Source organism: Stylophora pistillata, chromosome 3 (genome assembly GCF_964205215.1).
Source record: "Stylophora pistillata chromosome 3, jaStyPist1.2, whole genome shotgun sequence".
In the NCBI taxonomy this organism is placed as follows: Eukaryota; Metazoa; Cnidaria; class Anthozoa; order Scleractinia; family Pocilloporidae; genus Stylophora; species Stylophora pistillata.
The window spans coordinates 11,816,391-11,843,607 of NC_142521.1; the positions used below are offsets into that span (position 1 = coordinate 11,816,391).

At 40.8% G+C, this 27,217-nt stretch overlaps 2 protein-coding genes and 1 long non-coding RNA gene across 6 annotated transcripts; 2 read left to right on the forward strand and 1 right to left on the reverse strand.

Annotated features, from left to right (window-relative positions):
* Positions 1 to 7,106: 7,106 nt before the first annotated feature.
* LOC148734535 (uncharacterized) lies at positions 7,107 to 11,408 on the reverse strand. Its single transcript, XR_015999477.1, has 2 exons — positions 9,737 to 11,408; positions 7,107 to 8,537 (listed from the first exon to the last, which is right to left on the reverse strand). It is a non-coding gene; the product is annotated as an uncharacterized LOC148734535 (long non-coding RNA).
* A 973-nt stretch (positions 11,409 to 12,381) lies between these two features.
* On the forward strand, positions 12,382 to 14,918 carry LOC111334821 (uncharacterized). Of its 2 annotated transcripts, none has more exons than XM_022940645.2 (2): positions 12,382 to 12,774; positions 12,930 to 14,918. In XM_022940645.2, exon 2 carries the CDS (start codon positions 13,055 to 13,057, stop codon positions 13,763 to 13,765), a length of 711 nt encoding a protein of 236 aa, XP_022796380.1. In that variant the 5' UTR covers positions 12,382 to 12,774; positions 12,930 to 13,054; the 3' UTR covers positions 13,766 to 14,918. The 2 variants fall into 2 exon arrangements, with proteins under 2 accessions (XP_022796380.1, XP_022796381.1); XM_022940646.2 differs by having other exon boundaries at positions 12,946 to 14,918.
* Positions 14,919 to 16,221: 1,303 nt separating this feature from the next.
* Positions 16,222 to 20,577, forward strand: LOC148734536 (uncharacterized). Of its 3 annotated transcripts, XM_088755640.1 has the most exons (3): positions 16,222 to 16,599; positions 18,249 to 18,467; positions 18,901 to 20,577. In XM_088755640.1, the coding sequence occupies exon 3, from the start codon at positions 18,911 to 18,913 to the stop codon at positions 19,445 to 19,447; it is 537 nt and encodes a 178-aa protein (XP_088611766.1). In that variant the 5' UTR covers positions 16,222 to 16,599; positions 18,249 to 18,467; positions 18,901 to 18,910; the 3' UTR covers positions 19,448 to 20,577. The 3 variants fall into 3 exon arrangements, with proteins under 3 accessions (XP_088611766.1, XP_088611764.1, XP_088611765.1); XM_088755638.1 differs by lacking the exon at positions 18,249 to 18,467 and having other exon boundaries at positions 16,224 to 16,599; XM_088755639.1 differs by lacking the exon at positions 16,222 to 16,599 and having other exon boundaries at positions 17,407 to 18,467.
* Positions 20,578 to 27,217: the final 6,640 nt, after the last annotated feature.

A 27,217-nucleotide genomic window follows, 5' to 3' on the forward strand; every position in this document is an offset into this window, starting at 1 on the left:
ACAACTGATACCAACTGACCTACTTGACACCGTTACGACAATTGCCGACAAACGAGCCAACAAGACGACTGAACGCGCCCGCACTGGACATCAACAAAAATTGACACGACTGCTACGAGACAAAGAAGAGAGACGAAGCAAACCGGACGAGAACTGGGTATGTAACATTTCTTCTCGTTCCTTAGACAAGACTGAAACTCGGGTACTATCATACGGACTAAAACACTCAGTAACACCTAAACGCATACCGACTGAGGCTATTGTATCTAGTGTTGAGGCGGCCCTGTCTCGGCAACGAGAACTATCTGAGCCGACCAAGGATAACATCAGAAGCAGAATTGCCTCCACTATACAATCAACGTCACTACATGACAGCAACTTGACTAAAGACGAACAACGCGCACTGAAACGACTGAGAAACGACGAGAACATAGTCATCCTACCAGCCGACAAAGGACGAGTTACTGTTGTTATGGACAAAACTGACTATCACGACAAAATGGACGCACTAGTTAACGACAAACGAACCTACGAAGAACTCAGACGTGACCCAACTCCTGCCCTTCAACGTAGACTCAACAGTAAACTACTGACACTCAAGAAAACGAACGCCTTTGACACCCAACGGTACTATCGACTGAGGTGCTCGGTACCACAGCCACCGAAACTCTACGGTTTGCCGAAACTACACAAACCTGGTTTCCCGATGCGACCTATTGTTTCTTTCTGTGGCTCTCCCACATACCAACTATCCAAGTACCTGACGACAATACTACAACCGCTAACCGACAAATCCAGACATAAACTACAATCCACTGAAGACTTCATTAACGCTACCAAGACTGTTCAGATACCTGACGACTACAAACTGGTGTCATTTGATGTGAAATCACTGTTCACAAGTATTCCACTTCAATTAGCATTACAATGCACTGAGACTGCAATCCGACAATCTACCGACCCACTACCGCTACCGACAGACGACATCATGGACTTGCTAAACATTTGCCTAACGTCTACTTACTTTCAGTACAACGGTAAACACTACAAACAGTTACACGGCACTGCCATGGGGTCTCCAGTTTCTGTTGTTATAGCAGAAATTGTGATGCAGAACATCGAGGAACGCGCCCTTTCGACTTGCCGACAAACGATACCGCTTTGGTTACGTTACGTTGACGACACATTCACCGCCGTTCGACACGACGAAATTAACGCATTCCACAACCACCTTAACGAACAAAACACTGACATACAGTTTACCAGAGAAGTCGAAGAAAATGGCAAACTTCCTTTTCTAGACTGCCTGGTAAGCCACAACGACAACTCATTACGAACGACAGTTTACAGGAAACCGACACACACCGACAGATTACTAGACGAGTCATCCTACAACCCTACATCACACAAAGCCACAACTATCAGAACTCTAACACGACGCGCACATCTAGTATGTGACTCGACAGACAGCTTATCCGACGAGAACAGATACCTTCACCGTGTTTTTACGAAGAACAACTACAACAACGACTTCATCCGACGAAACACTCACCGACCCACTACCACTACCGAAACAAACGACACCGCAACCCCTACGACTACAGCAACCATACCGTACATAAAAGGCATGTCTGAAAACATCTCGCGCATCTTACTACCCTTCAATATCCGCGTCGCCCACAAACCCATCACCACACTACGTCAGTTACTAACCAACGTTAAAGACGAACAGAGGAACAGACAGGGAACGATTTATAAGATCAATTGTTCCGACTGCCAAGCCTCCTACATCGGTGAGACTGGCAGAAACCTCACAACAAGACTGACTGAACACAGACGGGCGACGAGGAAAGGTGATGTCAGCAATCACATTGCTGAACACCATCGACTTACCAACCACAACATTGACTGGGACTCTGCGCAATGCCTAACCTACAGCACTGACTATTTTCAACGACTGACTCTGGAAAGCTGATTTACTAACTTAGAACGGACTCCCCTAAACAGATGTCAACAACTACCCGCCCCATACAAACGACTCATTCACGACATAAACATCACAAACGACCGAAAAAGAACAACCTAACTTTACCGACAGACCGAAACAGACCAATCACGACCGACTTACGTCACTTGAGTCTTACAGCCAATAACATCACGGCAAAACCAACCGATCATTTCACACGAACTGGAATAAGAACATTCTACTGACAACAATCATTCACTTGACTCTGATGATGACTTCTGCACAGGTTGTCGAAACGTCAGTCACTGCCACCGACAACAGTCCTTCTCAGGACTACACTCACCCGGACGATCAGACTACACCTTCATATCTTCCCGTGCAGCGTACTAAATGCTGCTCTTCAGATAAACCTTCGGTATGATGCACGATCCTCGCAGTAGAGAGCGCTATTTATGCAATAGCGAAAATCAGACCTGAAAAAAGTCAGGCCTGTACGGGATTCAAACCACTGACCTCTGCGATACTAGTGCAGCGCTCTACCAATTGAGCTAACAAGCCAACTGGGAGCAGGCCGTTAAGTTGGTTCGTAATAAACCCGTGATGATAAATCAGATACTATGAATATATGAAGTTCATATATTTTGAACTGCGGTTGTAGATACGTATGATGCACGATCCTCGCAGTAGAGATTTATCATCACGGGTTTATTTCGAACCAACTTAACGGCTTGCTCCTAGTTGGCCTGTTAGCTCAATTGGTAGAGCGCTGCACTAGTATCGCAGAGGTCAGTGGTTCGAATCCCGTACAGGCCTGATTTTTTTCAGGTCTGATTTTCGCTATTGCATAAATAGCGCTCTCTACTGCAAGGATCGTGCATCATACGTATCTACAACCGCAGTTCAAAATATATGAACTTCATATATTCATTGTATAAACCTTCGGATTACACACAAGCTGAAATCTCTGATCATTAAACGCCAAAAAGCTCTTGTTGTCTATGTTAAAGACTCGCAGCACCACAAAAAAGTTGTGTTATAAGGTGCAGACGGAATGTATGGATTGTAAACAAATGTTCTATGATAGTAAGGTGGCCTCCCAGAAAGTAACATCAGTCGGTGGTGGTGTGAGATAAAAGGCCTTATTACACGACTCGGGCAGTCAGAGGGCCAATAACTAAAATCAACCAATTAAAATGCTCTATTGCCGGTCAACATTCTCTCAGTATTGGACCGGGCACTGTCCCGAATGGTCCCGAATGATACCGCACTTGTGTCCCTTCGAACTTCAGTCGTATAATAAATCTCTTATTAACCAAGCTTGCTCGGGACTGTATTGGAAGAATATCGGCCCTCGGTCTTTTTTGTACGGACCGAGCGCAGCTCGGTCCGTACTGTCAAGATCTCGGGCCTATATTCTCCCAGTACGGCCCTCGCGCTTGGTTAATAAGATATATTTGCTGGTCAAAGAGCTCAAATAGATTGGGTAACCCAGTTACTCGACGAGGATACTCCCACTCCAGCTGCCCTAGCAGAGATGTTCAACTCCTTTTTGTCTGCCCTTATATCACATTTCACTCCCCCTAGACACCACATGTGTTGACCTCGATCATAACCCTGATGTCCCAAGCGAGTTCCTTGTTGATGTCTTTAGCTGCTATAAAGCCCTGCGCCGAGTCAAGAATAAAAAATCGCCTGGACCTTCAACGGTTCCTAATAAGATCTGGAAGGAATCTGCTTTTGAACTCGCTCGGTAGTTACTGACATTTATGATGCCTCGTTAAGGCAAGGATTCATCCCTTATCAGATCAAAGAGTCGTTAGTCGCACCCCTCCCGAAATATTCACCACCTAAATGTATTAAGAATGATTTAAGGCCAGTTACCTTAACTTCTCAAATAGCTAAAATATTTGAGGGTTTCACGTTAGCCCCCCTATTTAATCAGGTCTTCGATAAAATTGAGCTAAAACAGTTTGTTCTTCCAGGCAGGTCAACCACGCATGCGCTCGTTTACTTGCTACATTGTATCCCAGAAGCGCTTGACAATGGCTATTGCTATGCACGTATTTTGTTTACTGATTTTAGCAAAGGATTTGACCTGGTGGATCATTCTGTTTGGGTATCTGAGCTTTGTGATTTAGGGGTACATGAGGCCTTAATTAGATGGATTGGGGGCTTTTTTGACGGGTAGGTCGCAATAAGTCAAAATTGGTTGTGCTCTCTCCAACAGCGTTATTCCAAGGGGCGGTATTCCACAGGGGACAAGACTAGCCCCTCTGTTATTCCCAGTCCTCGTCAATAATCTAGAGAAGGACTGGAAAACTAGAGTTAAGTATGTAGATGATTTTTCAGTCTTAGAGATTATTCCTAGATGTTCAACCAGCATGTTGCCCTTTGTAGCGAGGGATATTTGTTTATATGCTAGTAGTCATGGTATGAAGCTAAACCCATCCAAATGTAAAGAACTACGCACAGATTTCTCACAGTATAAGCCCTCGGATCTACCCCCCTTACAGATGTCAGGCAGTGTTATTGAGCAGGTGTCATCTTATAAGTTACTCGGTGTTCATCTGTCACACAATTTGGCATCATGGTCCATTCACTGCGACTATATTGTGAAGAAAGCATGCAAGCGGCTCTATGCGTTACGAGCCTTAAGGAAATCATGCCTCCCAACAGCAGATCTCATTCAGGTTTTTTGTAGCCGGGTACGGCCCATTTTAGAATTTGCATCTCCAGTGTGGGCCGCGTTACCCGCCGGTCTGGTTCAGTTGGTGGAAAGCGTTCAGATGGTTGCACTGAGAATCATACTTCCAGATTTCTCTTATGAGTCAGAACAGACCGCCTTAGTAAGTTCGTTACTCACAGTTACAATAGAGCTTAATAGTTTTTGCTTGTTATGCCAAGTGTATTGTGTTCTGTGTAGAATTGAATGAATTTTATTGTCTCCCTTGTAATTTAGTGTTTAACACTACCAAAGGGTTAAATAAACTGATAATTTATTTATTTATAAATTTATTTATTTGTATAGGTAATCACATGATTTCGAGTGCAATTTGGTATAAATAAGCACGAGTAAATTTTTTCAAAGACTAACAAAATTGCATGAGCCCGTAGGGCGAGTGCAATTTGTGGTCTTTGAAAAATTTACAAGTGCTTATTTATTCCAAATTGCACGAGAAAATCATGTGATTATCTATTAATAATATACATGAAAAACTACGAGGTAGCTTCTCATAACTACGCAGAAGAAAAGCGCGCGCATCACGTGCAAAAATAATTTATTCAAACCCTGCAAGTGACATTGAGTTGACATTGACCTTGACATTGACCTTGAAATTGGCCTTGACATTGACCTTGACATGGACATTGACCAATCGTTCTGACCAATCAGAATGCCTGGTTTGTTTCTTTCTTTGCACTGAATTAACCCTCTTCTGCACTGAATTAACTGAAAACTGCATTCATCTTAACCAATCAGAACTGAGAAAGTTTTGCATGTATATTATTAATTTACAGATGAGATCAGTGTTAAATTGTTGGCCTCTTCCTTCTTAGTTTTGTTATTTCTAGCCCCAGGATTGATATTTTTTTCAGCATCATCCTTGTCCATTTTCTACTATATCTCATATCGGTTTGTAAACAGTTCAGGTTTGTTTGCCTCCATCTCCACTGTTTTTCTTATACGAAAAATCTCTTTATCATCTGGTTTACTAGACAGGGTGAGAAACGGTTGGTGTGCAATTGACGTCGTATGTTTTAACGGATTATTGGTCTCAAATTATTACCAAGGAGCTGGTCAAGCCCATGACTGATCGTTATGCAAGAATTAGAAAATATGATTTCGTGTGTAAACCGTGATTTGAACAACGTGTTTAAGTGTTATATAACATATAGTGCGTGATATCACGCTTGAGCTATGTGTGGTATTATTGGTCGATAACGTTACGACATTCAACGTAAGATCCCACACTTTGAGCTGCTTCTTGGAGGCTCATAAACCCTAGTGGTGTCTCAGTTGATCTCGACGAGATATTTAAAAAAAAAAACCATTACAACGTGGACAATCAGTGCGTTAGCCTTGGAAAAATATTTATTTGGTTGTTGCCATGGCTTCCACTAAATTTAGCTTCACTCACTTGCCAAACATCTATATAAAAAATGTACTATATGAACTTGGTATTACACAACGATTCCTGGCTAAGGGACACTCACAAAACAAGCGAACGTTTGCTTTTTAGCTGAAAACAAGGCGAACAAGGAGCAATCGATCCATGCAAGGTATGAAATTATCGCTGTGCGAATGAAGAGGGGTAGAACTGATAATTAAAATCGAAATCTTCACAACTTAGGAACAATTCGCTCGATTTTCTCGACATTTTCTTCCTTGAATATCCTCCACGATAATTCTAAAATAAGGGGGAAATCGTACATAGGAATTTTTGTAGTATCCCTTGGAGTGCAAAAAAAAAAACTTTCTGTTTAGTATGAAACATCATTTACTCTAAATAAGATATGGGATTTCTCTCCGAATGTCATCGAAAGCTGTTACGGGTTTGTCTAGGATGTTCTGTGTCAGAGAAGATGCATTCAGCGGTCACATTTAAAGTAGCAGTCCTCATTTGAAAAATGTCAACATCAACCTGTGAGAAATCGGATGATAATTGGACACAGCATTGCTTAATATGCCAAGTAACCCCATGCTATTTCTTCGTCTTAATCAGTCCAGACCTCAGAAACCACCTCATAATTGCGCTGTAAACAAGAAAAATGGTGCACAATTCTTTCCAAGCTCTTGCCGAAGGCTCTCGCTTCAAACAAAGATAAATAAAATTAGGACCACTCGCAATCTAATTAGCCTTAACCGAAGTAAATAGCATATTTCTACGTATGTGCAATAATTACGAAAACTCGCGGCAAATAAATGCTTCTCCTCAACTTTCCGCCAGGCCCCACGCGTGTAGATTTGATCGCAAAACATGAGTAGTCCGTAAAGTCAATCTTTTACACCCCTTCTGTTGTTAGTGTTGTTGTTTTCTTTTTTAGGGGGGGGGGGGGGGAGGAGCAGGAAGTTTATTTCGCCAATGATCTAATCCTACTCTCGGTAAATTTAGCAAGCTTGAAATATGTAAAGGAGTCTGACTTTTTCCCAGAATTTTATTTGGGCAAATATTCCTGAAACATGTTCCTGCATAGCAGGTTAAATACAGAGTGTTCATTCCTTAAAAATTTCACTTGAATTATTTCCGTGCTCAAAAGTAGCGTTTAACGTTTGAAATAACCTTTTACATTTTGGTGGATTTCACGGGCATGACAGGACGGAAAATGCGTGCACTGTAAGTACCACCCGTTGTCCCATACAAAGCCTTAGAAAAGTTTTCCAAGTTTTCTAAGGCTTTGTTGGGACAACGGGAGGTACTTACAGTGCATGCGTTTTCCATCCTGTCATGAGTGAACATCAGTAACGATCGACATCACCTATATATAGTATAAAATCAAATTCAATGATATGTCCAATTAGTATAGAGCACTCAAACTCAACAAATGATAAAAACTTAAATATTGCGTTCTCTGCCTCGTATATGAGTTTCCCCTAAAGCAAGACATTTTCGATGACGTAATCTACAGTGCCCGTAACACATGCACCATATCGCTCCCATGGTGTATTGCGATACCATTCTTAATGGAGTCTACTAGAAGTTGTCTTCTGCACAGCACAAAAAAATTTTTCCAATCCGCGAGACAGAACTCTAGCAAAATGAGTGTTCTACTGCAAGATAGGAGTATCCTTGATGCACTTAATTTTGATACGTATGGAAAAAAAGAAAAACTTGCTGATCAGGTTAAACCTAAAGTCTGCGGGTTTATGTCGGAGCATATGAACTAACCCCTCCAATAACCCAACATCAGTCAAATGCTTAAAAGAGAAATGTAATCGTTTGTCTGACGATGTGGTCACTTGAGGTATGGATCGCGACCTTTCAACTGCATACCGCTGGTCATCTTCAGGCGCCTGAAGAGGACTTGCAGTATGCAGTCGAAACGTCGCGATCCACACCTCAAGTGACCACATCGTCAGACAAACGATTACATTTCTCTTTTAATTACCACGATGAATAATCAAAATCTATTTTACGATATAAATAGTCAAATAATAACAAGATAAGGTTGATGTTGGGTTAGAGGGGGGTAAGTGCGCATTTTCTCAGATACTAACACCGATCCTCGTCTGCCTTAGCACTAACAGGTGCATCTAACAAGGCTCTCAGCTCCGCAGACTACGATCCCAACGAAAAGTTATCATCATTATCATCGTCATCATCATCATCGTCATCGTCATTATCATCGCGGAGAAAGGTAATGGTTTCAGAGCACAACTGTTCAAAGCCTTCAGATAAAGGCGAACTTGGAGAGTTGTCCTCAGGCGTCGAAGCACAGCGACTAGCTAAGGGCGATGTGAAACAAGTTGGAAACGGTTGCGGAGCTACAACAGCAGGATCAGGAATGGTCACTAATTCCATCTTCGAAAAATCTGTTCAAGCTTGTGTTTGAAGCCAGTGGTGTGCGCTTGGCCCTGAAAAATGATCAAACAGTAAGTAAACAAAAGAATGAGAACTTTTTGCTTCAAGATGGAAAGAAGTCCGGGACTACATTGCATGGTTTTCTTTCTTTAACTGTGTGATTAGTATTCAAATTTCACATTATCTCGAACAACTATGATTCAGCTTGGCCACACAAGGTTTTCGATGTTTTAACTGGGCATTTTGAACGTTTCCTTTCGGTTTCCATATAAAATTTTACTTTGTTTTGGTTGACTGTTAAGATAAATTAGATTCTAGTCTTGATATACTAAATACACTCTGTATAACTGAGGTGAATTCCTAGAACAGAATACACACCTAAGTAATTTTATGGATTATGTTTACCTGACCTAAATCTCGTTTTGTTTCTTTAAATCTCAGAAGCCACAAAAAGATGCGGAAAAACATGAATAAACCTCAGGCCAGGTTGCCTGGGCGGAAGTTCTTTCTGCCTCGTTTTTAATTGGTCGTGTGGGAAAAGCGTCATCGGAGCCAGGGCACGGCGCTAATCCGAACAAACCACTTGTAGACACACTTGTGTTCTTTTTATCGCACGCCCCGTTTGGTAATGGAAACAAGACACACATTGCTTGCGCTGTAAGTATCTCGGAGAGCTCCATACAATTCCTTATAATCTTATTATAAGGAATTGTATGGAGCTTTTTTTAGCATTAGTCGAGGCGCGGCGGGTGTTCATATATGATCCTCGCAAGGATCATACGTGACAAGTACATCGTCCCTTTAAGTACATCATCCCTTTTCCATACAAATTTCTCTCACTTTCCCTGTCTGTGATTTAAAGGAAATTTTCACGTAAAATCGCATTAATAGTTTGTTCTGAGTATTAATTCTCCTCCCCAGGTCTCACTCTTAAGCGGGTAAACGGTTTTTTCAACAAAGCATTTTGTGATATTCAATAATTATTCAAGAAGTTTTTCCGTGACTGTCATGGAATCATAACTGCGAACAATACAACAATATGAAATGATCAACTTTGGATTAGTTCGTTTCATTAATAACGTTAAATCCATCCTAATGTTTTTAAAGTTTTCAAAGAAGGATTTGTAATAACTGGAGTTATAGAACTTTTTAATTAGGGGCTTACAAACTTTGCGAATTAAAACAAAATTCAAAACTATCGTATCATTCCGTGTTTCGCTTAATAGATTTTAAAATTGCTCTTTACATCTACCCATATGATATTCTCCAGGTGTATCGTTCTGATGATTCTTGACCATTTAATCGTTGGCGTATCACGATTTAGAGTGACTTTCAAATGTCAAGCCATCAAATGTGGATCGCAACCTTCTCTCTCATTCCTGTCTTCGTCGGGAGATAGGTTTCTTTTCCCTCTTTAAAAATATTAAAAACAACAACAACAACTGAGATTTACGATTGACGATGATCATTCGAGTTAGATAAGAGCGGGAGAAGGGAAAAACTTGCATTGCGAGGTGCTGTTAAAGCCTTCTGATGTCTGAAGTACGTGGCACGCTCGCCACAACGACTGCGAGCGAGTAACGGGGATGCGAGAGCGCAGACACGCTTGGTTCAGACTTCGTGCGCGTGCGTGTCGTTTAAAGCTATATGTGCTTGCCTAAGTTGGACACACACTAAAGAAATACAAAACTTCTATCGTTCAGAAGTCCACTGAAACTTCAGCATCAGTTCAAGGAGTTGAAACACTGAAAATCCTGATAACCAGCCGCTGCTTAAGAAATGAGCCTATGTTTATCCCCAAAGTAACCTTCTCATCGCAGAAAGGAGACGGCGAAAATCGAGCTTATGACGCTAAGTGTGTTTTAGAAGCTTTCATCGCCCTCACGAAATGGAAGGCAAATATCATGAAAAACAAAACAAAACAAAACAAAAACAACCAGTCGGTGGCCGCCATAGATGGTCACATTTTTTAAATTAATCTGTAAAATGGTCTTGTCGCGAGCCACCTCCAAGGCTGGACACATAAACGCCGACATCGTGTGATATATCCACAGTTTTCCAATTTTCTTCAGTACGAGTCCTCAATCCTCTTTGAATCATCTCAAACGGTCCCATCAATTTCAAATTATCTGATACTTTCCTTTTTTTCCATTTTTAGAGTCAAAATCCTCCAAAATATCCGGGTTCTGTGTCTAAGCCAGCCCTCCACCCTGCTAAAAAGTGGGTTCCTTAAGTGGAACTGCCACGTGAATTACATCATTAAAAAAGCATCAAAACGTATACAGTTTTTCGGACAACTCAAACGCTCGAAAATACCTTTTGCATATATGGTGAGATTCTACTCTTCATGCACACGTAGTGTCGTCGGGTACGGTTCACTCGTATTTCAGTACGCTTTACCATCATATCTTAGCGACGACATCGAAACAATTCAGAAGTGGGCCCTGTCTATCATTCACAAGTTATACAACCTACCTCCAGATTTCAACATTACACAAGATACCCATTAAGAAATACCAGACTCTTTATTGAACCCTGCTATCATACCAATCGTTTTCAAAAGTCCTTCATTATGTCTAAAGAGGGGGGATTTGGGATTTTCGGTTTTGCGGTTTTGACTGTTTTTTGGATCGGTTTTTCGGTTTTTGGGCCAAAAAGGTTCGGTTTTTCGGTTTTGATGTTCAGAGCGGTTTGCTGATTTTACATTTTCTTGCATTCGGTTTTCGGTTTTCACGAAAACTCTGATGCGGTTTTCGGTTTTTCCATTTTGCATGCGGTTTTCGGTTTTGCTGCCTTTTTTCGTCGGTTTTTCGGTTTTGGAGATTTTTTTTCTCCGGTTTTGAGGTTTCTCAGAGGCCCCAATGCCTCCCTCTCTAAAGACTGCGATATCGGTTTTTCAATAAACTATTATCATTGTTATTGGAATCAACCCTCCGGGAGCCGGCGTTGATCTCCGCAGTTGTGACGATTGAGAAATGTGCCCCTGGACTAGTACTACAGCGCCCAAATCACTTTAATACGCATATCCCTTTCGAGAAGACTTTATTTCAAGGGCGCCAAAAGGATTTCACCATTGGGAAAGTCTGTGAAAAAGAGGAAGGAAATGACGACAAAGATATTTCGTGTTCGTGGCCCGTCCAGAGATGATTGCAAGACCAGTACGTGGGAATATGCCTTCCCGCAAGCAACAACATCGCCGCTTGAATCTTATTGTGACTTCCATTGAGGATGTCGAAACGTCAGACTGTCCTTTTCAGGTCTACTCTGCGGCACCCGATCGATTAGAAGAAATCATTTTAGGAGACTTTTGGGAGAACATTTTCACAATATTATCAGCTAAAATCCGATAGTTATCTGACAATTTTACCGTGACAGTGACAAAGGTTTCAAGTTCGCTTTGAATTAATTTTGACACCCTAAGGAGAAAGATGTTTATATTTATCAGATTTTCTCTCTTTTGTTGTCTTTTTCGCGTATACAGTCGTTATAGGCACAGTTTGACCGACCGTAGCTCCTTGAGTTGTCCTTCAATTGTGCCGTAAATGACAGATTTCCCGCACTACATGTGGTGTGTTACATTATATTTGGACTTCCAGAGTAAATGTTTTGTTTACAGACCGCGCTTACAATACAATCTGCGGTCCAACATAGAAATATGCCAAACGATGGGGGAAGTTACTCCTTTGCTTTAAAAAAAGACAATCGAATTTGACTGAAAAGCTCAAGGTCGACATAGAAAAATGAATACGCGGATAATCAAAACACCTGTCGCTTTTAAAATTATTAAGCGAAGAAAAGGGATTGTATGGAAATTTCATGCTTTGAATATTTAATGAGATGGCATTTTTAATGAGTATGGCACTCGCCTTTCACGTGCACCGGAGATTATAAACAGACGCGATCGATGAAATTTGTGTACTGTATCGGTCTCGTTCGACTCTCGTGATAGCGATTTATTATGGATAACACCCAAGGGAAACGCGTTGGCAATCACGTACATGAATTTCAATCACCTCTGGCATTCACCTAGCACGTGCTCTTGCATGACAGCCATGACTACATAATTTTTAGATCAGTCGCAATTTTGTTTTCAGATAGATTTTGGTTTTTGACATAACTCCGCATGAATCCCCACGTGAAAGCGAACCGAGCGATCTTCGTCTGATTTTTCAACAATCTAAGCCTTGTTATAAAAAAGGAAAGGGATAAATCTTTTCCTTAAACGCTATGAAAAAATAATTATTCAAAATAACCAACAAGTCGGCTGTATCGTGCGTTACATCATAACTGGTAAGTACAGCTTTCGACCCTATTCTTCGCTTCTAAAATTCCGCGTGCGTTGTTCAGCGCCGTTTTTGTTTGTTTGTTTTTTTTTCTCGACTTAAATGCACATAATTCATTTAAAAATATTGATGACATTTTCAACAATTTTCATTACTTATTAGGTTTTTTTTCCCTCAGTGGAATCTTATATACATAACGCGCAACTGTCAAATCGAGACAAGTGACCGTCATGGGTTTTTAGTTGGTCGCTAGTCAACGTGCAAGCTTGACAGAGAAGAAATTTCTGATGCTTCAATGCAAAATGACTCTCTGCCAGTACAATTCGAATGGATATAAAGTCTCGGAGTGGTGGATGTTCCTTTTCTTGTTGTACATCGCTAGTTTGATGGTCGGAGTCGTATTTGTTGTGGCTGGGTTCACTTCATCTGATTACGGAATGGGCGCTGTCGGGTTAGTTTTATGTATCGCTGGCGCATGCTTGGCCGTTGTATGTGACTTGCTTCGCAGATTCGGTTGCGGTTGGAAAAAAGTGTTGGCCTCGCGATCAACGCGTTTTGGAGACAACAGCCAAGAAAATTCAGAAGTTGACAGCCATTTTCCATATCTACCCAGGTATCCTGGATTTTCTACCACCGCGGTTGACACGTGTGCAGATAATCCACCTCCATATGCAGTTTGCTCGGGCGAACCGTACACAACCAGCTCTGACATTTCTTGCTCTTGCGGAGAGTCTTATGCGTGCCTTGATAATAGAAGATTAGAATCTTCTCACAGCACTGATAGGATTCCAGAGGCGACGTGTACAACATCGGTAACTGAAAACTTACCTCGTGATCATGGACCATCCAGCTTTGTACTTGATCAGGTGGCAGGCAGAGAGCCGAGGACTCTAAAACCATCACCACCTCCATATGACTTTGTTGTGGTTACCACTTTTGATGCATCCAGACTGTCTTGGCTACGGGACTCGCCGCCTCCTTACGCAGAATTCGTTTAATACTTTAAACTGAAGGCAACACCGAAATGCCCGGCAGCTGGGAGCGCAAGAAGGCTGTATTATCTTATTATTTTATTTTTTTTTGACAAAGCCTGACGCTACACGATGCTCATCTAAGATGATAAGGCTAAAATTTCCAAGTTAGTTATTTTCCTTGCTTTTAGAACAAGCATGAAGGCGTAAACGCGGGGTAAACGCGAGGCAAACCCCCCAGGGTTCTTCGTCTTGCGCGAGTTTTCCCTTCATCCACTTGCCTCGCCCTCTATCAGCTCGAGCTCGCCTGAAAAACGCACAAAAAAAAAAAAACAAAAAAAAAAACTGATCCACAGGCTGGTCATTTGTGTTTTGTGTAAACTTCCTCCTTCTGGATCTTTTTTTTTTGTGTGCTATTTTCCTATCTAAAATGCGTTTTACTTCGAGTTGAAGGAACTTTTATAATTTTTTTTTTCAAAACGAAGTTCAACTTTCCCTAAATCTTTGCATCTGATTGGTCACTGCACACGTGCTGCCCTCGCACCACCGACTTGCAATGGAGCTACTTTTGTGTTCCCCGAGGGAAGTCTGACACGAGCCCAAGTGATCAAGTAATCGATTACCGCGTCACAATTTTCGGACAATTCCTTCCTTCGTATCGTTTAAAATATTTAATTTTTTTTTTGCTTTTGACCCGCACTGTTCGACGACTTGCCAAGCATGCATAAAAAGTGTCTTGGCAGTAATTGTGTCTTTTGTTGTACATAAGAGATTTGAATTTCTATCCTTAACTTGTGAATAGACATATAACTGCTGAAAGTGATAATAATAGTTTAAAAGTCAGCTTATGTGAACATTTAAAAGAAAATGAATAGTTGATAATTATTTACTTTTTCCCTGATCGCCGCTGGTTTTAGCGCCATACCCTTGCAATGAGAGCGACACATACCGCGTGTTAACATCTTCCATTACTGACAGACCCCCATGACGGGTAATAATTTTGTTCATATATGATGTGATCCTGAAGCTGTGTCCTTGTCACAAATGAGCCCGTTTGGTCATCTCATCTGGCCTCCATCCAACTCGCCCCGCACAAAGAGAGAAAGAAAGAAAGAAAGAATGGAAAAAAAAAAACTAAACCAATAAACAAAACAAATAAACTGAATATTCTGTGTTCTGATTGAATATAATAAGCCATTTTTTTTCGTCCACCCTCCCCCCCTACCATGCGTGAAGAGTAATAACAATCATGGAAAGTAAATATTTACATGGCAGCCAGACACACGCAACTAAGCTTGCTCGGTCAAGATGGCTGAAAATTGGCCAGGTCAACAGGTCCAGTTTCGCAAGGAGGAGGATTTCCTACCAACATTCACCTTTTCAGCATTTTAATCAATTCCGTTTCCGCGGATCTTCACTGTATAAGGCACACTATTATTTCCATCTCGGAGACGCATTTTGGAACGTCTTCAAAAACATACACTCACCCAGTTGTGGGGGGGGGGGGGGGGGGGTTGAAGGGGAAGGGATTCGAGCATTATCCCTGAGCGATCTATGAAGATTTTCAACGGAAAGAATATTTATTGAGTAGACAATCTGAATTATAAATAAGTACAAACCCAAAAAACGACTAAACAATCTAGTGATAGAAGATGAGATTATTCTGAAACAATTACGAACAAAGCCCATACAGTTTACCAGATCCAAGTTCATTAGATGAATCGAACGAAGAAAAACAGCTTGACGACCAGAAAATTTCTTCATTTAATGAAGAAAATAGAAACAGCAACATAACAACGCGCCAATTCCGTTCCGCTTCGCATACTTCTGTCACGCACTCCCCGTAAATAAATGTCCACGAAATTCGCCCGCACTGAAATAACAGTTTGGCGTGTTGGATAATAAATAACTTATTAGACGTTTTGTTGTGTAGTATCGCTGAGTATTTTCACTCGTTATTTGTATTTTGACGAGCCCGTAGGGCGAGTCAAAATACGGCACAACTCAAAAAAAATACACAGCGATACTACACAACAAAACGTCTAATAAGATATATGAATTTAAGTTGTGATCAAAGAATCTTCCCGGAACTTTCCCCTTAGCGAGATCGCCATTTTATTTTTTTCTTGAACATGGCAATTGATAACACCGGTCCGCATGTGCGATTTACTTTTACAAGTATCGAAACTTCTTCAGATGCACGGTAGACAATCTTTTTTTCGAAAGTTATATCAAAACCATCAGGAACAGTAAGCAAAGTATTTCGCAGTACTTTATACACGGAAATCGAGCAAAAATTTTCAATTTTCAAAAATAAATAGAATCGATTATATCTTGTTTCTTCTGTCCTCGATTGGTAATAAGGAAAGCTCAATGGTGACTCACTGTGTTCATCAGAAAGAATTGTCAACATAGGCAAAGAGCACTTTCAATTATTTGACCTTAAGAGCAACCCGAGATATGTGTCCAAACATATTTTTAAGCCGTGATGTAGTTAGAATCGGAAACTGAAAGTACCCAAAGCGTAGATCTCCCTTATTTAAGATGTCGTCCAATCACAATTCTTGATTTCATGAGTTGCGGTTCTTCTTTGCGAAGAAAATAACACACATGATTTATCAACTTCCGTGCAACGGTGGAAGAGCATAAGTCCAAACTAATATCATCCGTAAACTTTTCAGGCTGAAAAATTAAGGATTTGAATCTTGTCGCATGAAAGGCGCTCTGAATATTTTACCATCTCTGAGAATCGCACATTTGTGAGAAACGATTTTCAATCGCCTTTGAAACTCGTTGAGGATTTACAGCATATCATAGCAAGATCGAAGGTCAGCTATTTGGAAAAACACACCGCACAATTGGTAGGTAATTTGCTTTCCTACGAGCTATAAAAAGAAAGCTGTACTTTAAATATTGTAAAGTGAAGCGAAGTACCTTATCCTTGATTCAGCCAGACAGAACGCCAGCTAATCACCTTCGCTACGAAATAATTCAAAGGTTTGAATTTCCTTCCCAATTATTGAAAATTTTCAGTTCTTCTAAAAGCGAATTCAAATTAACCCGACAAAGTTCATTCAAATTCAGTCTGTTTACTTTCACCAGAAGCACTTTGAATTTATTCAATCGAAAAGTGATATAGCAAAATAGACTCGTTAACAATTTCACGGCCGCAAATAGTCTTTTGTTTTGTGATTACACATTCGAGAGTTTCTTCAGTCTAGCATTTAATTTAAATAAAGGATAAGAATGAGGGAATCAGAGGTTTTCTTTTGCACGGACGGCGGCCCACAACTATTGATGAAACATCATAACGAATAACAAGTATAATCAGATATCATTATATTCGGAGTGATCGAAATAAATACGAACTACCGGTATTTATTGACTCAATGTTGTTCGACACAGGGAAAACTAGTCGGTATGTAAATTGTGTATTACGGTGTTTGTGATTAGTTGGGCATTTGATAACCTACAAAAAAAATTTTTATTCGTCGCAGTTACAGGCAGAGGCATGAAAATTCCATGTTTAAAAATGGTAAAAGTGTAGTCAGGAGATCTCATGAGTTTTAGAGAAATTGGTTGCCTCTGACTGTTGTTATTTTTGAATTTTTATTTTTTGTTGTTATTTTTTTCAAAAATTTTTTGAATTGTTGAAAAAATTTTTTTCAAAAATAACAACAGTCAGAGGCAACCAATTTCTATAAAACTCATGAAAATTCCATGGTTGTATGCTTCTGATATAGGTCAAGGGTCGAAATTTCTATTTCACCAGTTATTGCACCAATTTAATCTATTTAATTTTTGGATACCAATGATCGTGTTTAAAGTTAAATTTGTTCCGGAGGAACGCCATCTGGCGTTTTTAAGGAAAACTTATTTTCTTAACTGTGTTAATTTCAACCCACCCATCCATCCATTCAAGATTCAAATGTAGGGCACAATTTCTTTCCGTTGGACAAATCATTCTCTGTCATCCATTCAGCCGCTCATCTCAGTTCAGCGGTCACTCCCTCGCTTACTCACTCGATCTGTCAACAAGCAAGAGTTTAATCGATCAATTAATCAGTCATTTAACTAATGACTGGCCCCAGACAATTTCAAACTACGAGTTGCGTAGAAGAACACGAACAGTACCAATCACACAGCAAGTCCAGAAGAAGAGATGGAAATGGATTGGGCATGTGCCGCGCATGTGCTGCGCATGTGCCGCGCATGCCACCAGCAGCACTACCACGAGTTGCTCTCAGATGGACCCCCGATAATATAGATCAATTTATAGATCAATTATAGATCAATTTCTATAGCGCATTTCCATGTAAATGCTCTAATGCGCTTTACAACACTGTGCGGGGGACTTTTCCAGACTGCCGGCGGCAGTTTACAATTAATAAAGGAGAAATTTTTACAGATGCCCCCTCCCTCCCTTCCCAGTAAACAGGCCAGACCACATCACAGTAATCTCGTGATGTGGGTTCTTTAACGTCCCTTGCCGAAATTAACTAATTGATAGGTGCAGGAGACGGGACCTCCGGCTTTACGTCCTATCCGAGAAGACGAAGCAATGTGAGTGAAGCGTCTTGCTTAAGGACACAACGTCAAGCCCCAGCCAGGACTTGAACCCGGGCCATCTGACCTAGAGTCCAGCGCACTGACCACTGGACTACTCACGCCTCGATGGACGTAGAAAGAGAGGAAGACCGAAAGAAACCTGGATGAGGACGGTAGAAAGGTAAATGAAGGACAACAACTGGACTTGGGGGCACCTGGAGCGGCAAGCACCCACCAGACATCAATGGCGAACTCTGGTCGAGGCCTTATGCGTCTCTTAGTGACACGAAGAGGATTAATTATAATTATAATTAATTAACTAATGAAGCTATTAATCAATCAATCCGCAAATTTACATGTCAGCTTAATCACGAATCCATCTATCAGTTAATTGGTTAATCGATCATTTGATAAATTATGCAATACATCCATTATTATTAATGAGTAGATCAATAAATCAATGATATGATCAACATGAATTTTGTGAAACAGTGGCAGAAAGCTCTTAGCTTCCACTCAGTTTTCAACAATATATTTTCTGCTTTCGGTGTGTACCTGGAGAAAACTTGTTTCCAAATCACATCCATTAAATTTTTCCCTTTTTCATGATATAGATATTGAAAAATGAACGAGGGCAGTGCACCCCCCGTCTCCTCTAAACCTTCCATCTGGCTATGGCTGTTCCGGCCGCTTTCCTTCATGGTCTTCTGTGTGGGCCTAGTGATGTTTGTTGCGGGGCTCATCTCATTCTCAATTCATGGAGATACTAGTGGACACCGGATCCTGCTGATTTCTGTTGGAGGCTTCCTGTTCAGTGTTGGCGTGTTGCTAGGTATTGCAATACGACGTCGAGTTCGATTGGAGGAAAGAGAATGGCATAATGACTTGCATCGTAACATCCATATAGTAGATATGACATCGGAGTTTGCCTCCACTAACATCTCCGCAGAAGTAACTTCACCGGAAATGCGACGTCATCCGCAGGAATCGCTTCATACTTACCCCAGTCCTCTCCGAAACGAAGACATTCCTCATTCCATTTCTCCATTAGTGATGGATATGACTTGTTTGGTCAATATCGATGAAGTGTTGTTATCGCTGGAGAATTCGGGAGCATTCGAGGTCCCCCCGTCTTACGAGGAAGCGATATCTTTGGGTTGACATTGTTGTTTGCTTTGACTTTGTATCCACAGGAAGGGGATACGTGTGTTAGCCAGATGTAAAGTAGTGGTATTTACTGTACAAGATGTAAACTGAAATGCTTTCAGTCTCCTTTGTCTGGGTTGTAGCTGGAGCGGGGTGGGCCCAGTGGTGCCTGTTTACCCCTCCCTCATTGATGAGATGACTTTGATTGACGTCAACGTACTAAACTTATAATTAGTCTGGCAAGAACGTACGAATCCTGCGACGCATAAGCTAGAGAGCGGACAAAGCTACTTCTCGTAAGAGGCGCAGGAATTTGTAAATGTGATCGACTCCTTTCAAAACTTCTGGTTACACCCCTGTATGTTCTATTCCCTCAATCTTCGTTCCAAGTAGCTTTTGGATAATAATTTTGGATAATGTTTGCATAATATAAGGGGTTGGTATACCCTGTATCTCATATCTAAATGTTTATGAGAAGTATTGTCTTGCAAAAAATATCCTGCGAGCAGAGCCTTTTCTTCTTTTCTTCTTCTTTTCTTATTTTTAACCCTCCAAGGGAAAAGGCTCTGCCCACATCCTGTTGTTGCTTTGAAATGCCGAAAGCCCAAAACTCCGGGCTATTCAAGCCGTTTTGCCTCCAGTCAAACCGGTTTTGGTGCGCACGCCTTTGTTTTTCATGTAAACAGATGACCAAATCAGAGCCCATAATAGTTCAAGGGGGCGTGGAAAGGATCAGTTTCTCGGCAATCGCCGCGCATGTTCAAACGAGCAACAACAGGATGTCGCAGAGCCTTTTTCCCTTTTCGATTCGAGGACGGGTTAAAAAGGCTCTGCTCGCAGGGTATACAAAAAACAACAGGAATGATAAAGCTGTGCGACTAGACCAGGATATTAACATATTTCTTAAGCGATTGTTATCCCACAACAATGTGACACATTCAAAGAGAGAGAAGGGGCTGCTGGAATAAATTGTAATATAGTTTATTGAAATTCTTTTGATTACCGAATAACAGTTGCACTGATGAGAAAGAAAAAAAATCATCGCTTTGCGCTGAAAAGCTGCATTGCCGCCTATGAATCCTATGCACAACGCACCAGATGCCTTCAGCTGAGCCTTCATCAGTAATAAAACATCAATTTTTTTATGCAGGATATCAGATTTATGAATACGCCATTTTCGAATTCTTAAAAGCCCTTACTTTATAAACGAGGCCAAGAATAAAATATTTAATGTGGAAGTAAATGATATTTGCAGGAGCATGAAATTTTTTTTCCATATCAAAGGCCTTGTTTCTTGTTGTCAAACAGAGGCTTTATGCATTTTGTAGTATGGTATCTACGCATTGCGTACCTATAATTGTGGCTAGCATGAGATGAGGACGTGCTTGACGTCATTGTGGAAGCTAGCATTGCGTTACTCAGAATCTTATTTTCATTTATTTGCCGGGAACTCCAATATAGCATGATATTAAACCAGTCAAAGTTTCCTTTGAAAATAAGTAGCTTGCAAAACGATGAAGTCGGGAAAGCAAGGTACTATCACCTCTTATTCAGTTGACAGTTTTTCATCATCGGCCTTAATACTTGATCAATTCGCTGTCTTCCGGTTTTGTCTGGAGATAACGGCTTTCAATTCCTTTGAAGTAACTAGAAGAGAATAGCAGTTGCCAAACTCGACGTCGACTGTATAGCTCTACAAGTGATGAAAATACAGCTTCTCTACACAATTTCAACACATTATTCACCCGACTAATAATGAGAATTGATAAGAATGTCAATTGGAAGGTGCTGTCCTGTTCCAACGCTAAACTCTTTCGAAAATTGACTTTGCGAGGAATAAATGTGTAATAGTAAGAGGATAGAATGGCAAAGTAAACAAGTTGGGAGTTCAAGTTTTAAACTTTCGTCTCTGCTTCTCTTCTGCCACGGGTGAATCCTTCGAGGTCCATAACAACAACAGTTTCACTTGTTGAAGTATCTGTTTGCGCCGGGTCATACCCAGATTCTTCTTCTGACGAACAAGATCCATTTGCCAAATTGATGGCTACAAAATAGAACACCCCGACCACATACACAGCCATTCCAATTAAAACGAGAAAATTCCTTGTGCTGGCTCGAGTTGACCAGAACCCCATGCCGCTACCAACAAGAACTGCTCCTGTGGCGACAACAACCATTGGAAAAACACAAAGGCAGGCGAATTTGTTGCGTTGAGATTGTCTCTTTGGCTGTGTGTGTGTGGGTAGGGAGATTAACTCGGATATGTTAAAATGATCCTGTGCAAATGGAGCCATTTCGTGTTTGCGACCTTGCGAGAGACAGTAATTGAGCAATCGGAGGAACTTTGTACGTTGCTTATATCATTACTCGGTCCTGACCGTGTTTATTTGTTTGAGTTAGGTCATACAGTTCATAGCTGTAGTAAACAGCTTCATTGCTGGCGCCAACGAGAAAAACAACGCAATCCAGCGGAATTGCCTAAAGTCGCGTTCTTTGGAACAAAAACACTTTTATTAAGATAACACTTTTATTAAGATTATCAACTAAGTTGATAAAATCGATACTTTTAGTCCCCACGGTATCAAAGGACACTTCCCATTCAACTAATTTATTCTGACGTTTTACGCGTGACCGTGTTCCCACCAGTAACGTAGTTGCATCTTTCTGAATACAAAGCACACAAAGTCAACCATTCCTCTTTACTCTCTGACGATGGGCCAACACTTTACGGTGGCCAGTTCACGTACATTACCAACACAGTTGATAAGACCAAATTATCTTGTAATACCCTCTGACTGCTAGAGCAGCATCACGATTTCTTCAGAAATTTACGTTCCCCTTTAAAAACCATTTGAATTGCATGGGTTTGCTAAGGTTTTTCATGTACCATCAGGAGAAATCAATAGACTTTGTAGATCAAATAAAAATGATTGAAAAAGCACAGGTATCTGCTGTTGCTGTTTTCGCAAGCTCTCTAAAATTTTGGTCGCGGGATCCAGCTGCTGGTTATACCCCGTTGAAAACAAGAGTCAAAAGCAACAACAAAAACAGGAAATGAAGACCAGCTGCATGAGCTCACATGAATTCGGCAGTGGCAAGGGTTGAAGTACCAGGTGAATAATCAAGCGTTCATTACGTAAGGAGTACGTATATTTTCCAAGTTGTTAAGTTCAGTTTGAAAGCTCAGATTCATCCATCGGACAAACTTGCCGCAACTTTTTTCATATATCCTCAAATACGAACGACATACTCTAAAACTACAGCAACTTACCCCTCCCTTTTTTTCTAGATACATTTGCTCCCTTGTTTTCTTCGAAAAGTTCCTAAGTCGAAAGGGGCGAGCAATATAGTGAAACCTTCCGGCTTGTTTTTGTATGTCAACTTAAAATTATGGATAGTACTGAGTTATGGCCATTCCGAGGTGTTACCCGCATGATTACCACGCTTCAATGAAGTACGATTCCTTCCCTGCCTCAGCTGCCAGTCGTATTTTTCATGTGATTGTGAGAATTACATTTTATTGAAATTAAAAGATATTTCGCCGTTTCCTATTTCGCTCTGAACGCTTTGAACAGGCTTAGTAGAAGCACATTGACGCACCACGCTTGGGCATCCGGTGGTGGTACTTCATGTCTTTCACAATCAGAGTGCAGAATTTGCGACTGGAACGATCTTGTGGTCGCATGGTGTGAAGATAAATTTGAACATTATGAGAGACTAGCTTAGTAGTAACCTGAAATTCTCGCCCGAAGTTGAAACTCGCTTCCTAAATACCCTTTCAGCTACTGGTCATCAGACATTCCAAAACGTATTTCTAATCTAAAAGGTTTGATTCGTATCTTGCTAACTCTGCGTAAATTGCTATGCCTGTTGACTGATCCATTCATCCATGAACTGCCTGAGGATATCTCTTTGAACGAGTGTTTACAACTTTGGCAGTTATACAATCAACAATTAATCATGTACACAGAATTCTTAACATTTCACTTACATCAAAACTAATCAAGATTGTTATCAACTTTGTAACAAAGACGACAAAATAATTGTTTTGTAGAATTTCTCAGGTTCAGAAAGAATACTTTCACTGCTTTGGATTGATTGACTTCCTGTTTACGCGTAATTGCTGTTTTCCTGAGGCCAGAAAATTTTAGCGTTTAAGAATCACAGGAACCGTTTTGACGCGCTGCAAATAGTTTCGATCATAAGATGATTGTCGATCTCATTAATTTAAACAGCATGCCTACCTTGCACAAAGTAAACATGTGCCACTTTCTTGTCACCGGTCCAATGTTTGGTGGAAGTTTTAATAATATTTTATCAAAGTTCAAATACTGAAAACAACTGATACTCTATAATTACTGATCTATTATAATGTAATTAACAAAAAACTGTTAGTTCCCGGTCATAGAAAGGGCTAGAAATTGGTTCGACCGATTTATTTGAAAATCGCTTCATTGCCAGTCGTTTTTCGCAGAAATAATGACATACTGCTGTCGATTTTTTCCTCCTTACCTTTTTTTCATTTATTGGCCCAGCCTCGTAAATCTATGGTTCCTCTAACATTGGAAATAACGACAGTCTTATAACTTTTAGTCGATCATGGTGCCTCAGTGCACGTTGTGGCAAATCAAATGAACAGTCGCTTTATTAGAACTTATACCGTCTCTTCTGTAGGTTTCTCATTCTTAATTTTAAAGATGGAGTAGTTGTTGTTTTTTTTTTAAAAGCCACCACACCTCTGCCTCTCTTATAGAATTTTTTAAACCGCGGCCACAAATGCAGTTTCCTCGCGACTCCATCGATGTTGTTTTCTTCCACGTTCCGTCAAGCCGTCACAAACATGGCCGCACAGCAAACAAAACAGAATACCAAATACAAACGTAATTGCACCAGAGATTATCATAAGAGGGATGTTTTTTAAACAACCAGTGATGAAGACCGTGATTCCTCCGAAAAGTATGAAACCAGGCAGCAGAATTATGGCCAATGTTCTGCAGATAGTCTGGCAGCCTAGAGACATGAAGTGCGTCAGTGCGTTGTCGTGCTTATGTCTTGAGCCTTGGTTCCTCCGCTGATCACTTTTGTAAATAGGCATCCAAACGGTAGACTTTACTTCCATTGTCTTCCCTCCCCAGTTTTTTTTTACCTCAACAGTAGAGTTAATTAAAAGTCTTAAAGGAAGTTTACGGATATAAGGTGCGATGCCTAATTAAAAACTGTTGAAGTTTACTTTCAGAGTCATTGAAGGCCTGGTGTGACTGACCCTTATCGGTAAAATAAGTTTTAATTAAGTGATCCAAAATATTTGTCTCACCAATTCGATAGAGGACCACGATCATAAAGGCTGTCAGCAGGAGGTTCGAAATATATCTCGCTAATTAAGGTGCAATCGCCGCGAATTACTGCACTTTTTTTTTTGCCAGCGATTGCAAGCCAACCAGCCCCTGCAAATGTATTAAATTGATGTTTATCAAAAGGCTTCTTCACTCCATTTCGAAAGTCAAACTTTTCGGAAAATTCTGAAATATTTGAAATACGTTTGAATGTTCGCGCAATTTACATGGCATGCTGCTTGTTGTTCTTTGGAAGAGTGGATCGCAGCATGGGTTGTTTAGGTGAGACCATTGTTAATTCTTTTTTGTTTTTGTTTTTTACTCTGAATAAGGGACAAATGTCAAAGCGAAGGCTAAGTTATCTTGTCATATCATGCATAGCCAAAACTCAAGATATTTCATCCTTCAGACCACTCTGTTGTTAGAATCGCAACACTCCCCTACCAAATTGAAAGCTTTTTCAAATAGATTTAAATTTCAGATTCCCATAGAACGATTTCCATCTGATAACTAACCAGAAAGAGCTCCCTCCTAGGGTTCCCGAGGGGCTCTGGGATAGGGTGGCCTGATACCCAACATAACTGTTCTTTACAGTCGTGCTCCGCTCGCCGGAGTTATTTTAGGTTTAAAAACCTACTGTTACGTGCACGAATGACCAACAAATGTCCGCTAACAAAGCATATATGAAAATAGACTCCCGAGTACGATATATGGCACGCAACAAAAATGTAACAACAAGCAGTTACCCATTTTAACTATTATTTAATTAGTTTTACATTGTCTAATTTACTTAGGTTAAAGATTAAGTTAAGCAGTTCATAAAGTAGGCTTACAATCCTTTATGCCGTATAAGTGTTCATCGTCTTGATCAACTTCCAATTCCAACATCCGCGACTGAAGACCACGGCGCTTGGCTCTCTCGATTTATCGCGTTCTTTCCTTGTACTCAAATTCTTCCGGAGGACTCCATAGTAAACTCTGTATTCTCTATCTTCTTCCTCTCTCGACTATCGTCTTTTTCATCTCTTTCTTCTCTCCGGATATCGCAAGGTCAAAAGGTCATAGCCTCGTCATATCATAGCTTCCACAAGTTCAGTCAGCAAGCCACGAGGGTAAGCCCTCGGGCAAATCTCCTTTGTACTTCTCACAAGCCAGCTTTTATACATTTACTTTAGTTATCTAGAATGTTCTATTACTATTTATAGCGTATTACAAGTTGTACTATTTTTGGAAACTGCTGAGTCACATGAAAGAAGTTTCTGGAATATTACAGATTATAGATAATTCTAGAAAAGTCTGGGATTGCGTGACAGATTCAGTAAAAATAATTCGATCCTCGTAACACTACAAACACGATTTGGCGAGGTGCAGTGGCCTCATGGTTGGTGCGCTCGACTCTTGAACGAGTGCTACGGGCTCGAGCCCTAGCTGGGACCGTTGTGTTGTGTTCTTGGGCAAGACACTTTAAAGGAGGGTAACTGACTCTGCGATGGTTTAGCATCCCATCATCCAGGGGGGAGTAGAACTAGTCGTTTCATGCTATGGAAACCGGAGCTAAGCGCCGGCCTTAAGGCCCACCTGGCTATTAACAGATTTTACTTACAAACACAACTGGTTTATTCCATATCTGTCCGGTACGGTGCGATTATTCCTAACGGTTCTCTTCATTACCTCTGACGCGCAAGCTGCTGCGAGTCATTTCGAAAGACTGGGAACGAATAGTGATTCAATACTTCGCTGTTTCTCTAATATCATTTAAGGTTTTATGCAAAGGTGGAGTACAAAACAAAAGCGAGGAGGACAAAACAGTGGGCGAAAGTGATTTTTATCTTCCTGTGAGATTTTTTTCCCTCCAATTGTGTCCACTTCCGTCTAAAGACACCAAACACACCAAGTCAATTATTTATTAGTGAAAATTAGCACAACCACAGCGAGTTCAGTATCACTGTAAGGGAGTGCGCTTGGTCCCCAAGCGTAGTCTCAACTGATCAGACACGAATCGAATGGTTAAGAACTCGACTAAACAATCAAAATGATTCATAAAGTAAGTTTGATAGCCATAGTGTGCAGGTGATGTAAGATGTGGCACGATCAGGGACGACGGAGTTTGAACCTTTTAAGCTGATTCAGTAAGCCATACTAAATAAACCGATGATTGCTGATACCTTCCCTCAGGAAATACCCCTTGATTGTCATAAAGGTTCCCACATCTGAGCTGATTCCTTTCTTCCCAGTGGGAAATGATTCCCGCAAGAGGCCAAGCTCCCTGTTGACTCAAGAACGGATATGAAGCGGTGAAACCGCAGCTACAGACGGAAAAGAGAAACAGAGGAACAGTTGGTATAAAGGAACTTTGACTGAGTGTGTCCAGAGGGACAGAGGAACAGTGTGCACGAAGGGACTTTGAGTGTGTCCAGAGGGACTGAAGAATAGTGGGTACAAAGGGACTTTG